Genomic DNA, 16,219 nt, shown 5'->3' with positions numbered 1-16,219 from the left:
CCAACACGGCTGTCAGAGGAGGCCAAAACAGACCTCGACAAACCCCTCAGTGACGCAGAGGTGGGACTATCCCTGAAGCAACTAAAATCGGGCAAAAGCCCGGGGCCGGACGGGCTGACAGCGGGGTATTACAAGACCTATGCAACGGTGCTTACCCCCTTCTTTAAAGCGGCCTTCAACTCTTTTGCCAATGAGGCCATCCCCCCCCGTGACCTTCTGACAGCACACATTGTCGTGATCCCCAAGCCGGACAAAGACCCTAAAGCAGTATCCAATTATAGGCCAATATCCCTTTTAAACGTGGACCTTAAGTGGTTCGCTAAAACCATAGCTAACAGGCTACTGCCCTACCTGCCCAATATGGTGGCTTTGGACCAGGCAGGCTTCGTCCCCGGGAGGGAGGCCCGGGACAACACCCTCACAGCGATAAACGTACACCATTGGCTTACATCCAACAAGTCCCCTGGGTTTTTCTTATCCCTCGACGCGGAGAAGGCGTTCGACAGGGTGGCATGGGATTTTATGCAGGCAACGCTGCAGTCCGTGAACCTCCCGCCGACCATGCTGAGTTTTATCTCGGCACTTTACGCGGACCCCACGGCGAGAGTACGAGTGAACAACCACCTGTCGGACGCCTTCTCCATCGCAAATGGGATGCGTCAGGGGTGCCCCCTTTCCCCCCTACTGTTCATTCTCACGTTAGAACCCCTTTTACAGCGCCTTAGATCTAACCCCACAATTAAAGGAATCCATATTGACAAAAGGACCTATAAAATTGCCGCCTTCGCGGATGATATTCTCCTATTTCTCAGAGACCCCCTTACGACCATCCCCAACCTGATGAAAGACTTTGAAGATTTCAAGGTACTGACCAACCTCCAAATCAACTTTTCCAAATCATCGGCCCTAAATGTATCTCTGCCTACGACTCTCTGCGACCAGTGCAAATTAAACTTCCCGTTCAAGTGGTCCGCCCGCGCCATCACATATTTGGGGATCCAACTCCCTTCCTCTCTAACAGACCTATACTCACTTAACTACACCCCACTGCTCCAAAACATACTAAAGGACTTGAAAGAATGGTCCCCAAAACCATTATCGTGGTTCGGTAGGGTAGCAGTGGTCAAGCTGAACATACTCCCCCGGGTTCTATATACCATGCAAGCCATACCCATCAGGCTCCCCCCGGCCTTCTACTGATCCTACAAATCGGCATGCACGAGGTTTGTGTGGCAGGACACCCGCCCTCGTTTAAGCTATGAGAGACTCACGGTCCCTAAATTGCAGGGAGGCCTGGGGTTGCCTGACTTACACAAGTACAACCTAGCCTGTGGGCTGTCCAGGATCGTAGACTGGACAACAAACGGGGTGAGAAAGAACTGGGTAGACCTAGAGCAGTCATTCTCCTCTCTGCCCCTAACACACCTGCCATGGATCGCAAAGTGCAACGCCCTACAAGGTTGGGGTGACCACCCCCTCATACGCCCCTCCCTACTGGCCTTCCGGACGGCCTGCGCCAAATACAAAATAGCAGACCGGACCGGTCCCATGACCCCCCTGCGACTGAATCCCAATTTCCCGCCGGGAATGAACCCTACCTTCTTAGCTGACGGCTGGCCCCACAAAACGGTAAGGGCAGGTCAATTTTATTCCGCAGACCGTCTTTTGCTGCAAACAGAACTGGCGACCAAAATGAGTAAGAGTGAATTCCCTTTCTGGACTTACCTCCAGATTAGGCACTTCCTAGACAAAAAAGAGCCTGATGTACAATGGTCCAGACCCTACACCCCCTTCGAAAACCTGTGCAACTCTACAGCGCCACTGAGACATTTAATCTCAATGATATACGGTCTAATGTTCTCTTCACAATCACCTAAACTTCACTGGGCCAACCAGCAGTGGGAAAATGACCTCTCGCTGGACCTATCGAACAGGGAATGGGAACACATATATAGACTCGCCCACAAGGGTTCGATTAACGTCCAGACGCAGGAGAACGCCTACAAACTCCTCTCCAGATGGTACAAAACCCCACTCAAGCTACACAGAATTAATCCGGCACTCCCCAAAGTGTGCTGGAGATGCCATCTGGAGACGGGCTCCTTCCTCCACGTATGGTGGACGTGCCCCAAACTACAACCCTACTGGACTGAGGTCCATAAATACATAACACGTGTAACCACCGATACTCTAGAATTCGCGCCTGCCCAATTCCTTCTCCATCATGCCAAATCGCGCCCGAGGAAATACAGCCGCTCCTTGGCTATGCACATGGTAAACGCCGCGCATATGTGCATCCCACTTTTCTGGCTCTCCCCAAAACCCCCCTCTATGTCCGATTGGTTTCAACGCCTCCAAAAGATAATGGAGATGGAAGAACTGATCCATCAGAGTAACGACACGCCGGCAAAGTTCAACGAGACTTGGGCCTGCTGGCGGCATTTTACCCTGTCGGATGACTACAAAGCCATTATCTCAGGAGATCAACACACAACGCTCTCTCAACCTCATGCGTCGACGAGCTGTGGCGGCTCGACCCCCCCCCCCCTCCCCCCTAACCCTCGAACCCTTAAGCAGGAATCAGGACTGCTCACTAGACCCACCTCAGGTTTTACCACACCCGGGGGTACACCTGTGAAGTTAAGGGCTTTCAGTTGCCCAACAGTTTCGCTACTTGCGTCAGTTGCCTAATGTTAGCAATACAGCCCACTGGCATCCGCTCTGTCCACTAGGCTTATGGTTATATTACTCCCAAGTATACTCTAATGCTTTGCTTATGTTGCATATGTGGAAGCGGCTGCGCCCGCAAGAATATTGTTTGCTTGAATGTTACATTGTTCTTGTAACCGTACTTATCCTGTCTGATGGACGAAAATAAAAAAATTTATTAAAAAAAAAAAAAAAAAAAAATTGAGCACACTCATGGAATGGCGCCAAACTTTGTTACTTAAAATCTCCAGGTTACCAGCTTTGAGTTACAGAGGAGGTCTAGTGCTAGACTTGTTGCACACGCTCTAATGCACGCGGCAATACCTCACATATGTGGTTTGAACAATGTTTACATACGTGGGCGGGACTTGCGTGTGCGTTCGCTTCTGAGCACAAGCTACCGGGGACAGGGGCTTTTTTAAAAAAATAAATAAAAATGATTTATTTTTTATTTTACTTATTTATTTATTTTTTACACTTTTTTTTTACATTTTTTTAATCACTTTTATTCCTATTACAAGGAATGTAAACATCCCTTTTAATGGGAATAGTGTGTGACAGGTCCTCTTTAAGGAGAGATGCGGGGTCAATAAGACCCCACATCTCTCCTCCAGGCTGGAAAGCATGAGATCGTGAAAAAAATGTCACGATCTCATGCTTACTAGCCGCAATTGCGGCTTTGTTTACTTCCGGGTACCCGGGCATGACGTCATCACATCGCGCCCGGGCCTCCGACGGTCATCTCTATGCTTCCTATCTGGCGCAGGGTGATCCTTTCTCCGGGCCCCCGATGGCATACCTAACGTGTCATGCTTTAAAATTGAGCACACTCATGGAATGGCGCCAAACTTTGTTACTTAAAATCTCCAGGTTACCAGTTTTGAGTTACAGAGGAGGTCTAGTGCTAGACTTGTTGCACACGCTCTAATGCACGCGGCGATACCTCACATATGTGGTTTGAACAATGTTTACATACGTGGGCGGGACTTGCGTGTGCGTTCGCTTCTGAGCACAAGCTACCGGGGACAGGGGCTTTTTAAAAAAAATAAATAAAAATGATTTATTTTTTATTTTACTTATTTATTTATTTTTTACACTTTTTTTTACATTTTTTTAATCACTTTTATTCCTATTACAAGGAATGTAAACATCCTTTTTAATGGGAATAGTGTGTGACAGGTCCTCTTTAAGGAGAGATGCGGGGTCAATAAGACCCCACATCTCTCCTCCAGGCTGGAAAGCATGAGATTGTGAAAAAAATGTCACGATCTCATACTTACTAGCCGCAATCGCGGCTTTGTTTACTTCCGGGTACCCGGGCATGACGTCATCACATCGCGCCCGGGCCTCCGACGGTCATCTCTATGCTTCCTATCTGGCGCAGGGTGATCCTTTCTCCGGGCCCCCGATGGCACAGGAGAACCCGGAGAAGCACCGGATGGCGGCGGGAGGGGGGATGTTCCCTCCCGCCGCCTATAAGAATGATCAAGCGGCCAGGATCGTTCTTATGGTGCGCAGGATCGCCGCCGGAACTCAAGGATATCTGAATGATGCCTCTAGCTGCAGGCATCATTCAGATATCACCACACAAAGTCCAGGACGTCATATGACGTCCACCCGGGATGGGAGATCCCCTTTGTGGAAGTCATATGACTATGTGCAGTATCGAGGAAGTGACGGAATACTAACACTACCCGAGCGGAAATCTCCTCAATTGGACAAAGATGGCAAAAAAAAAAGCAAAATAACAGGGGGTATGACCCTCCCTTACGCTATCCAAAACAAAAGCAAAAAAACTTTTTGCCTTAAAGCGGAGCTCCACCCTACTTTACAACTTTGCTTAAAGCGAAGTTCCAACCACAATTAGCATTTTTTAAATGTATGTCCTTTCATCATGCGTTTTTATAATATAAATCCGGTCACTTACTATTTTACAATCCGCCGCCGATCCGCATAGATATTCAAAAAAGATAGTATATAAAACTATGTCTACACCGTTGTCATTTAGCTTGTGGGCATTGTGAAGCCTACAAGCACTTACTTTCTGGAAGTCTTGGATGGGTAGTGATGATTGGACAGCGCACTGCATCCTGGGAAATGATGACGCACATTTCCCAGGAGCATTAGAGGGTGCAATAGATGATGTCAGAATCCTAGGTGGTTTCAAAGGCAGATTTCGTGGGATCGCATAGCAACAGGCATTTCCAGATGAGTAAAAAAATATTTTTTTTTTTTTTTACTTTTTTAGGTCTAATGAGCACAATAATGAAAAAAAATGTTGGGATGGAAACTCCACTTTAAATATTATCGCTGCAATGTGTTAATCACTAAAACGCATGTTTAGTAATCCTTTATGTTACTGGCCGCTTCCTGTATATGGATTCATCGGGTAGTGTGCGGGTATTCCGTCACTTCCTCGATGTCGCAATGTCTCCTAGGAGCTTTTGTCATTGTTCCCAGGAGTCATTGCGGAGGCCTGCCGCAAGTTATCGCGGGATTTAGAAAGAACTTTAAGCAAGTTCTTTCTAAATCCTGCGATAACTCGTGTCAGATGACACCAAAATGGAACTTTTTGGGCAAAAAGCAAAACGCTATGTGTGCCGGAAAACTAACAATGCACATCACCCTAAACACAGAATCATTTTGTGGGGATGCTTTTCTTCAGCAAGGACAGGGTAGCTGGTCAGAGTTGATGGGAAGATGGATGAAGCCAAATACAGGGCAATCTTAGAAGAAACCTGTTAAAAGACTTGAGACTGGTTCATCTTCCAGCAGGACAATGACCCCAAATATACAGCCAGAGCTACAATGGAATGGTTTAGATCAAAGCATATTCATGTGTTAGGATGGCCCAGTCAAAGTCCAGACCTAAATTTAATTGAGAATCTGGGGCAAGAATTGAAAATTGCTGTTCACACACGCTCTCCATCCAATCTGACAGAGCTTGAGCTATTTTGCAAAGAAGAATGGGTAAAAATGTCACTCTCTTGATGTGCAAAGCTGGTAGAGACATCCCCAAAAAGACTTGTAGCTGTTTTTGCAGCAAAAGGTGGTTCTACAAAGTATTGACTCAGAGGGGCTGAATACAAATGCACGCCACACTTTTCAGATATTTATTTGTAAAGAATGTCGAAAAAAATTATCATTTTCATTCCACTTCACAATTATGTGCCACTTTAAGTTGGTCTATCACATAAAATCCCAATAAAATACATTTATGTTTTTGGTGGTAACATGACAAAATGTGGAAAATTTCAAGGGGTATGAACACATTTTTAAGGCACTGTATACAGTTTTTTATTATGCCCATATTAACATTTTAATTTGCAAGCCTGCAGATTAGTGGTTATCAACTTATGACCTATAGGGGGCCTCAACTGTGGGCTCTGAGACAACAAAAGGACCGCACATATTGTTCAATATATGTAATGCTTTAGGGAACTGCCAAAGACTGCAGACCTAATGGAAAAATGAATGATCAGACTGTGGACATGCAAAATTTTTGACTTTAGTAGAGAATCCTGCTTTCACCCTAATCAATGTTCCCACTACAGACTGCTGAGGTCTGAGGGTTGCACATCATACACTAAAGGGCCACAGGTTGGGCATCAGAGACTTAGATGAATGTCTGAGACCTCGTACACACGACCGAACATGTCTGCTGAAACTGGTCCGCGGACCAGTTTCCGCGGACATGTTCAGTCGTGTGTAGGGCCGACCGGACAATTTTCCAGCCGACCGGACAGGTTTCCAGCGGATAAATGTTTCTTAGCATGCTAAGAAACATGTCCGCTGGAAGCCTGTCCGCTGAAAGCCTGTCCGTCGAACATGTCCGACGGTCAGTACAACTCATCGGACATGTCCGCTGGCCCGAGAACCCGCGCATGGCGTCGAAGTGAATCGACGCATGCGTGGAAGCATTGAACTTCCGGGTTCGCGCACAAGCCGCGTCATCATCGCCGCCACGTCGCTGCCACGTCACCGCGTCGTCACCGTGCTGTCTGTCCGCTGGGATTTTGGTTTGATGGTGTGTACAACCATCAGACCAAAATCTGCTAGCAGACATGTCCGATGAAAACGGTCCGCGGACCGTTTTCATCGGACATGTCCGCTCGTCTGTACGAGGCCTTACTGCGGATGATTAAAAGCGAAGGTCTCTCTTTTATTGACCCCACCAAAGCTCACGACTATGTACCTTATGATTTTGCTGATGAAGAACATCAGTTAACATGTTTCTTTCAGATCAGCAAACCTCTGTGTCCTGTAATGAGTGCTTTCAACAGTCATCAGTGCTCGTTATCAAATCCTACTGTAAAAAAGGCCTTGTCCAGATGTCACAATTAATCCTAAAAATAAAAGCTTAAAGTAGAACTATAGGCAAAACTTTTTTGTTCATTTTGGATAGAGTAAGGGTGGGTTAAAACCCCTGTCAGGTTTATTTCTTGCCATCTTTATCCCATTGGGGAAATTTCCTGTTCCAAAGCTACAACAGGAAGCTAGAGGAAATTCCTGAAAATTAAGGAAATCCTTTTGGGACCCCCAGGCCACCAGAACTATTGTCCCTATTGGAAGATTTTCCCTCTTCTACTTATCTGGGGACAACTGAAAAATCTGGATTTTCTTTCACTTACACTGTCAATGCTAATGGTAAAAAGGACGAAATAGAGAGGGGGAATCTCCCTAACGGTGGCTAGGCATGTGCATTCGAATCGAATTCGAAAACAATTCGATTCAAAAACAAATTCGAATGAAAATTGAAAGCAAATTTGAATCAAAATCTAAAAAATATAAATCGATTTCTAAAAAATAATGCAATAAAATAGAATATCAAATAATAAAACAATAGAATGAAAATCAAAGAATAGAAGAGTAGAATAATAATATATATATATATATATATATATATATATATATATATATTTTTTTTATTCTGCTCTATTCTAATATTTTTCTAATCGAATTTGAGTTCATTCTATATGAATTTCGAATTTAAGAAGATGGTTATATATATAATTACATTTATATATATATATAACCATTTTCTGAAATTCGAAATTCATATAGAATGAATTTCAGAAAATGGAAGATAGATAGAAGATAGATAGAAGAAGCCAGGTCATATTCTATTGTATTTGATTACATTCTATTTAATTCCATTCTGTTCTTTACTATTCTTTGATTTTCATTCTATTGTTTTATTATTTTATATTCTATTTTATTGCATTCTTTTTTAGAAATCGATTTATATTTTTTATATTTTGATTCAAATTTGCTTTCAATTTTCATTTGAATTTGTTATCGAATCAAATTGTTTTTTAATTCGATTCGAATAGAATTTGTTTTCTAATCCGATCGAAATATTATCGAATCCGGTCAAAATATTTTCGAATTCGACCGGATTTTTCGAATTCGGTCGAAAACGAACGAATTCCGAAAACTAATTTAACACATGTAACGAATCTAACTTATTGAAATAAATTGAATGTAAGATGATGAAACTCTCTAAGGAGTGTCAACAAATTAAAACAGCGCTATCAAATAACTGTGCATATTTGACTATATAAAATAAATTACTACAACCCATATGTAATGATATACAGTGATAATAAACAAAATATATCCAGTTTAAGAAATAAACACTAAACTGTGACTGTAATAATAAACACCCGTGATTGACTTAAACGTGAAGTGAACGCACTAAAAGTGCAAGAGACAGTCTTTAAAAATAATTTAGAACGTGGCCAAACAAAGCAAAGTTCATGTGTATAAGGATCCTGCGATCTTCAAAATTTTTTCAAAAACTTCCACCACACCCGACAGTGCTCAGTGACTCCTCCCCCATCAAATGGACACTCACCGGATAGGTATGCCTCACACTCTCGTGTTTTGGCACAAAAAACCTTATCAGATGTAGTTGTTCCCGTCAATAAAGATGTAATCCAAATATGACATCCAATCAGTTCCACATATATGTCAGAGAGAGACAAAAGAAGTGCAAATAGTGTGATACCATCAAAGGTTTAATAGCACACCAAAATAAAACTTCAAACAGTGCACTCACAAACAAAATCTTGTAAAACAGCAGAATATCACATCAAGAAACTCCTTCAAACGTCAAAATGGTGAGAAGCGGTCACGGCGGACCCCCGATCAGCGAGAAAAAGTGAAACCAATTCTCCTACTCACGGTGCCATGGACTTCTGTCAGATGCAGCTGCACTGATTGGATGTCATATTTATTTATTACAGTCACAGTTTAGTGTTTATTTCTTAAACTGGATATATTTTGTTTATTATCACTGTATATCATTACATATGGGTTGTAGTAATTTATTTTATATAGTCAAATATGCACAGTTATTTGATAGCGCTGTTTTAATTTGTTGACACTCCTTAGAGAGTTTCATCATCTTACATTCTTTTTGTTCACTTATTATCTTCTAAACAGCAGCTAGGCATCATCCACTCCTCCATAGGCGCAACGGTGGGCGACTTTTTAGGGCGCATTCTATAGATCACCCATTGTTACTATTGAAATAAATTAAATAACGAATTAAAACGAAACGAAACATAACAAATTTTTCCCTTTTACACATGCCTAACGGTGGCACAGACTGCAATAAAAACTGACAGGTATTCTAATCTCTCTCCACTCTATCCAAAACTAAAACCAAGTTTTGTTTTTAGTTATGCTTTAATTGCAGGGATCAGTACAGTCAAGCTGCCCATAGGTTTGGTATACAACCATATGAAGTACTTACCCACCAGACAGTCTAGTTAAATCATGTACATCTGTGGAGTGTGGTATATTCCGATATAACTGCAAGTAAAATAAAATAAAAATATATCTGTGATATGTAAATTTCTATTTACTTGCAATTGAATTAACAACCATAATTGAACATTATGATACACGGTGACAGGTAAAATGAAACGACCTGCTAAAGATGATCTTAAAATCATTGCAGCACTGACATAAAATATTGAAATGTACGGGATTAGGGAGATATTGAATACTGAAAGTCTCTTAAGAGACATATTGACATATTAAAATGCTGCACTTGGTAATGCATGGTGGGCTTTGCTCAGTATGAGGAGTACAATATAGGGCACATTTGATGATAAAACAGGACTAGGTAGCTCATTAAGGGCCATTAGAAGGAAAAGATGATATGGTTGAATTGTTTGATGTTTTCCGCATACATATTCAAACATAGGTCTCTAGCACATGAAGGGCCTCTACAAAGCTCAAGAGGGAATAAAAGCACATTTCACTACAGATCACATTATTCCAAGAAATGAGGCTGTTTTTAATCTCGGGAATAATTTTATGAAATATGACTAGTTCTGAGGAAAAGTCAAGGTTGAAAACAAGCAGCAAGGAGAATCAGAAACTGACATTACAATGTTCTAACAAAGTGTAGAATATTCATAATACCCCATTCTAAACAGATTGAAGAGCAAATCTCAACTGTATCAGCTTGAGATCACGTGTGCTTTTTTTTATTTTTTATTTAAAAGACAACTTTACGCTTAGTGAAGTTGTCCTTCAAAGCTTACCCTGCAGTTAGTTTCTATTATAAACATTTATTTTTTCATAAATTTGACCCAACATTTATACTGCTACATATCTTTGGTAAAAATAAATCAAATTAGTGGATATTATTTAGTCTGTGTGAGCCCCGGTTCACAATGATGCGATTTAGCATGCGATTTGACAAATCGGCTGGAATGGCAGCATCTGAATTTGTAGTTTCTGTAATACTTTTGGCGATTTCAGGGTGGGATTTCTTTTGACATCTGTGCCGAAACCCGCACAGATGTCTCTGAAATTGCCCCCCGAGTCAGGATCGACATGCAGGAATGAAATTGTGCGAGTTCAGCTGAAAGTCAGGCTTAAAGTTACAGAGTTTACAAGCTATGTTGCCAATCACTGAAAATTGATCACACCTGATGTACTGACATCTCATTTCTTGAGGCCCTGAAATGTCAGGACAGTACAAATACACCCCCCCTCCCCATGACCCCTTTTTGAAAAACAGACAGTCCAAGGTAATTATTAGGAGGCATAGCGAGTTTTTTGAAGTTGTAATTTTTTCCCACAATTCTTGGAAAAATTAAGAAATTATTATTTTATTTTTTTACACAAAATTGTCATAATAACAAGTTATTTCTCAAACACAGCATATGCATACTACCAATTACACCCCAAAATACATTCTGCTACTCCTGAGTATGGCGATACCACATGTGTGAGAATTTTCAACAGCCTGGCCACATACAGAGGCGCAATATGCAGGGAGCACGGTCAGGCGTTCTAGGAGCATCAATTACACATCTTATTTCATTCCTACCTATCACACTTTTGAAGGCCCTTGAGCATTAGGACAGTGGAATTACCCACGAAAATACCCCATTTTGGAAAGCAAACACCCTAACGTATTTTCTATGAGACATGGGCTGCAGATAGGTACTCAGGTACTCTCATGGGTTGGAGACAGGCACTCCTGTAATCTGATGGGCTGCAAATAGGTACTTGGGCACTCTGATGGGCTGGAGACAGGCACTTGGTACTCTGATGCACTGCAGATAGGTACTCGGGTACTCTGTGCTGAAGACAGGTACTCGGGTACTCTGGGCTGAAGACAGGTACTCAGGTAATCTGATGCGCTGCAGATAGGTACTTGGGTACTCTGATGGGCTGGAGATAGGTACTCTGGTAATCTGGGCTGGAGATAGGTACTCAGGTACTCTGGTGGGCAGCATATAGGTACTCAGGTACTCTGGGCTGAAGACAGGTACTCTGATGGTCTGCAGATAGGTACTCAGGTATTTTGGGCTGGGAACAAGTACTTGGGTACTCTGATGGGCGGTGACAGGTATTCTGGTACTCTGAGAGGGCGGTGAAAGGTACTCAGTACACGGATGGGCTGGTGACAAGTATTTAGGTACTCTGATGGACTGGTGACAGGTACTCACAAATAGCTGTTTGTGTCAATGTTCTGAGTGAATCTGTATGGGAGTGATTTTGTAATTATCAGTCAGCTGTACCAGCAGGGCTTTAATGAGGGACGTGGCATGGTCTGCATCCCTTTAGACGTGATTTCCTTTTGGGAGTATCTCACCAAAAATGCCCTTTTTGTTGCAGGGGATGCCCATAATCGAATTTGTATCTTAGTGCAGACTTCTGGGAAAACCAGTAAGCAAATCACACAAGCAGAAAATGACATACCTGGGGGGCGTACTGTACACCGTCTATGTACAGAATGCCTCCAGGTAGCCAAATTGCATTACATGTTACAGAAAATTACAGTGCTGCTGAGTGAAAAAGAAAGGTAATTTTAATAACATTCAATGACAAATTGACTTGTGTCACCATTGTATACGCTATATTATTTCTTTTTATTTGCTAAATTTTTTTCCCATGAAAAAGAAGTTACCCTTTTAAGCATTGTTGACTTTTTTTGATATGATAAAAGATGTACAATTTTAGTGGTTTAATTAAGTGGTAGCCCCTATAAAGTCCCATATTTTTTTATTTGTTTCCATTAATCAGTAAAAATAAAGTGGAGAGGGACTACAACACCAATCAGGTTTTTATTGCCGTCTGTTTTGCCATTAGGGAGAATTACACTCTTTGTGGGGTCGATTTACTAAAGACAAATAGACTGTTTACTTTGCAAGGGAAATTTACCTAGAACTTGGTAAATGTAAGGAAATTTCACTTTGCAGAATACCCAATAATGTGCAAGGCAAATAAATAAAAAAACAAGATGGATGATGGAAGTCAGCAGAGCTTCACCTTATTCATTAAGCTATGGAGAAATTCTCATGCAAAGTGTTACTTGCCTTGCAAAGTGAACAATCTCTTTGCCATTAGTAAATCGGACCCTATTTGTCCTGGTGAGCATTGTTGATGAATGTGAAAAAAAGTAAAACAGGAATAGAGGGGAAATCTTTCTGTGGATACACTATTTTTGGTGACCCTGAGATTTTCCTTACTCTGAAGGCATTTCCTCTCAATTCTTTTTGCTTCTATGGGAGAGGGGGAGAAATATATTTTGCCCATTGGGATACAGATTGCAAATTTTTTTACAATGAAGCATACATATTTGTAGCATAGATATTTGCTGGTTTATCAAAAGATTGTGTAGAGATTGCACAGCAATGTGTGAACAGTTTACATTGTTTCCTACTTTTGCTTATGCGGTTTGTGTGCCTATACTCTTTCACTACTTCCTGGAAGATTAGTATGCTGTAAGCTGTTTCCTTGTGTGTTATCAGTGTAATTAAGATCAATGCAATTCTTTTCTCTCGTTACAGCTGGTAACTACTACTGCTGCCTGCATCAGTGTTCCCTATTAGGAAGTATAGCAGTGGCGTCCCGTCCATTAGGGGTGCCTGGACGCCGCCCTCTTTCTCCAGGCCACCCCCTATATGCAATGGATATATTCATACATAGCATAGCATACATAGCATAAATCTATCCACCCCTTATTCATGTGTCCGGCCACCTTTCCAGGGCACCGGACGCATGAATTATAGCGTCTAGGTTTTTTGTTTTTAACCACTTTCCCACCGGACCATTTGTCAGCCTTAAGACCAGAGGTGTTTTTACAATTTTCCACTGCGCTGCTTTAACTGGTAATTGCGCGGCCATACAATGTTGTACCCAAACAAAATTTGCGTCCTTTTTTTCCCACAAATAGAGCTTTCTTTTGATGGTATTTGATTGCCTCTGCGATTTTTAATGTTTGCGATATAAACGGAAAAAGAGCGAAAATTTTGAGAAAAAATGATATTTTCTACTTTTTGTTATAAGAAAAATCGAACAAACTCAATTTTAGTCATACATTTTGGCCAAAATGTATTCAGCCACATGTCTTTAGTAAAAAAAATGCCAATAAGCGTAAATTTATTGGTTTGCGCAAAAGTTATAGCATCTACAAACTAGGGTACATTTTCTGGAATTTACACAGCTTTTATTTTATGACTGCCTATCTCAATTCTTGAGGTGCTAAAATAGCAAGGAAGTACAAAACCCCCCCAAATGACCCCATTTTGGAAAGTAGACACCCCAAGGAACCTGCTGAAAGGCATGTTGAGTCCATTGAATATTTTTTTTTTTTGTAACAAGTGATTGAATAATGACAAAAAAAAAAAAAAAAAAAAGAAATTACAAAAAGTTGTCACTAAATGATATATTGCTCACACATGCCATAGTTATATGTGGAATTGCACCCCAAAATACATTCTCCTGCTTCTCCTGAGTACGGGGATACCACATGTGTGAGACTTTTTGGGAGCCCAACCACGTACGGGGCCCCGGAAATCAAGCACCGCCTTCAGGATTTCTAAGGGCGCAAATTTTTGATTTCACTTCTCACTACCTAAGACAGTTTTGAAGGCCATAAAATGCCCAAATAGCACAAAATCCCCCCAAATGACCCCATTTTGGAAAGTAGACACCCCAAGGAATCTGCTGAGGGGCATATTGAGCCCACTGAATATTTTTTTTTTTTGTACCAAGTGATTGAATAATGACAAAAAAAAAAAAGAAAAAAGAAATTACAAAAAGTTGTAACTAAATGATATATTGCTCATACATGCCATGGTTATATGTGGAATTGCACCCCAAAATACATTCTGCTGCTTCTCCTGAGTACGGGGATACCACATGTGTGGGACTTTTTGCGAGTCTAGCCGCGTACGGGACCCCGAAAACCAAGCATCGCCTTCAGGATTTCTAAGGGCGCAAATTTTTTATTTCACTCCTCACTACCTATCACAGTTTTGAAGGCCATAAAATGCCCAAATAGCAGAAACCCCCCCCAAATGACCCCATTTTGGAAAGTAGACACCCCAGGCTATTTGCTGAGAGGCATGTTGAGTCCATGGAATATTTAATATTTTGACACAAGTTGCGGGAATATGACAATTTTTTTTTTTTTTTGCACAAAGTTGTCACTAAATGATATATTGCTCACACATGCCATGGGCATATGTGGAATTACACCCCAAAATACATTCTGCAGCTTCTCCTGAGTACGGGGATACCACATGTGTGGGACTTTTTGGGAGCCTAGCCGCGTACGGGACCCCGAAAACCAAGCACCGCCTTCAGGATTTCTAAGGGCATACATTTTTGATTTCACTCCTCACTACCGATCACTACCTATCACAGTATTGAAGGCCATAAAAGGCCAAGATGGCACACAACCCCCCCAAATGACCCCATTTTGGAAAGTAGACACCCCAAGCTATTTTCTGAGAGGCATTTTGAGTTCATGGAATATTTTATATCTTGCCACCAGTTGCTGGAATATGACAAACTTTTTTTTTTTTTGTTTTTTTTTGCACAAAGTTGTCACTAAATGATATATTGCTCACACATGCCATGGTTATATGTGGAATTGCACCCCAAAATACATTCTGCTGCTTCTCCTGAGTACGGGGATACCACATGTGTGGGACTTTTCGGGAGCCTAGCCGCGTACGGGGCCCCGAAAACCAAGCACCGCCTTCAGGATTTCTAAGGGCGCAAATTTTTGATTTCACTCCTCGCTGCCTATCACAGTTTCGGAGGCCATAGAATTCCCAGATGGCAGACAACCCCCCCAAATGACCCCATTTTGGAAAGTAGACACCCCAAGCTATTTGCTGAGAGGCATGGTGAGTATTTTACAGCGCTCATTTATTTTTGAAAATGAAGAAAGATATATATATATATATTTTTTTTTTCTTTTTTCAATTTTCAAATCTTTGTGACAAAAAGCAAGATCTGCAAAATACTCAACATACCTCTCAGCAAATAGCTTGGGGTGTCTACTTTCCAAAATGGGGTCATTTAGGGGGGTTTTGTGCCATCTGGGCATTCCATGGCCTCCGAAACTGTGATAGGTAGTGAGGAGTGAAATCAAAAATTTACACCCTTAGAAAGCCTGAAGGTGGTGATTGGTTTTTGGGGTCCCGTACGCGGCTAGGCTCCCAAAAAGTCTCACACATGTGGTATCCCCGTACTCAGGAGAAGCAGCAGAATGTATTTTGGGGTGTAATTCCACATATGCCCATGGCATGTTTGAGCAATATATCATTTAGTGACAACTTTGTGCAAAAAAAATAAAATAAAATAATAATAATTCTCTTTCCTACAACTTGTGTCAAAATATAAAATATTCCATGGACTCGAGATGCCTCTCAGCAAATAGCTTGGGGTGTCTACTTTCCAAAATGGGGTCATTTGGGGGGGTTTTGAACTGTCCTGGCATTTTATGAACAACATTTAGAAGCTTATGTCACACATTACCCACTCTTCTAACCACTTGAAGAAAAAGCCCTTTCTGACACTGTTTGTTTACATAAAAACATATTATTTTTTTGCAAGAAAGTTAAGTTGAACCCCCAAACATTATATATTATTTTAAAGCAAAGGCCCTACAGATTAAAATGGTGGGTGTTGCATTTTTTTTTACCACGCAGTATTTGCGCAGCGATTTTTCAAATGCATTTTT

General features: G+C 41.5%; 1 protein-coding gene across 1 annotated transcript in view; it reads right to left on the bottom strand.

Moving 5' to 3' along the window:
* Positions 1–16,219, bottom strand: part of PTPN22 (protein tyrosine phosphatase non-receptor type 22) — a 186,639-nt gene that overhangs the window by 48,292 nt on the left and 122,128 nt on the right. Inside the window, exon 12 of the mRNA XM_040337464.1 lies at positions 9,470–9,528. Within this exon, the coding sequence (XP_040193398.1) occupies positions 9,470–9,528 (59 nt within the window). The remainder of the gene's footprint in view (positions 1–9,469; positions 9,529–16,219) is intronic.

The sequence above is a fragment of the Rana temporaria genome, chromosome 2 (assembly GCF_905171775.1).
Source record: "Rana temporaria chromosome 2, aRanTem1.1, whole genome shotgun sequence".
NCBI classification, from domain to species: domain Eukaryota; kingdom Metazoa; phylum Chordata; class Amphibia; order Anura; family Ranidae; genus Rana; species Rana temporaria.
This window is presented reverse-complemented; position numbering and strand designations above follow the sequence as displayed.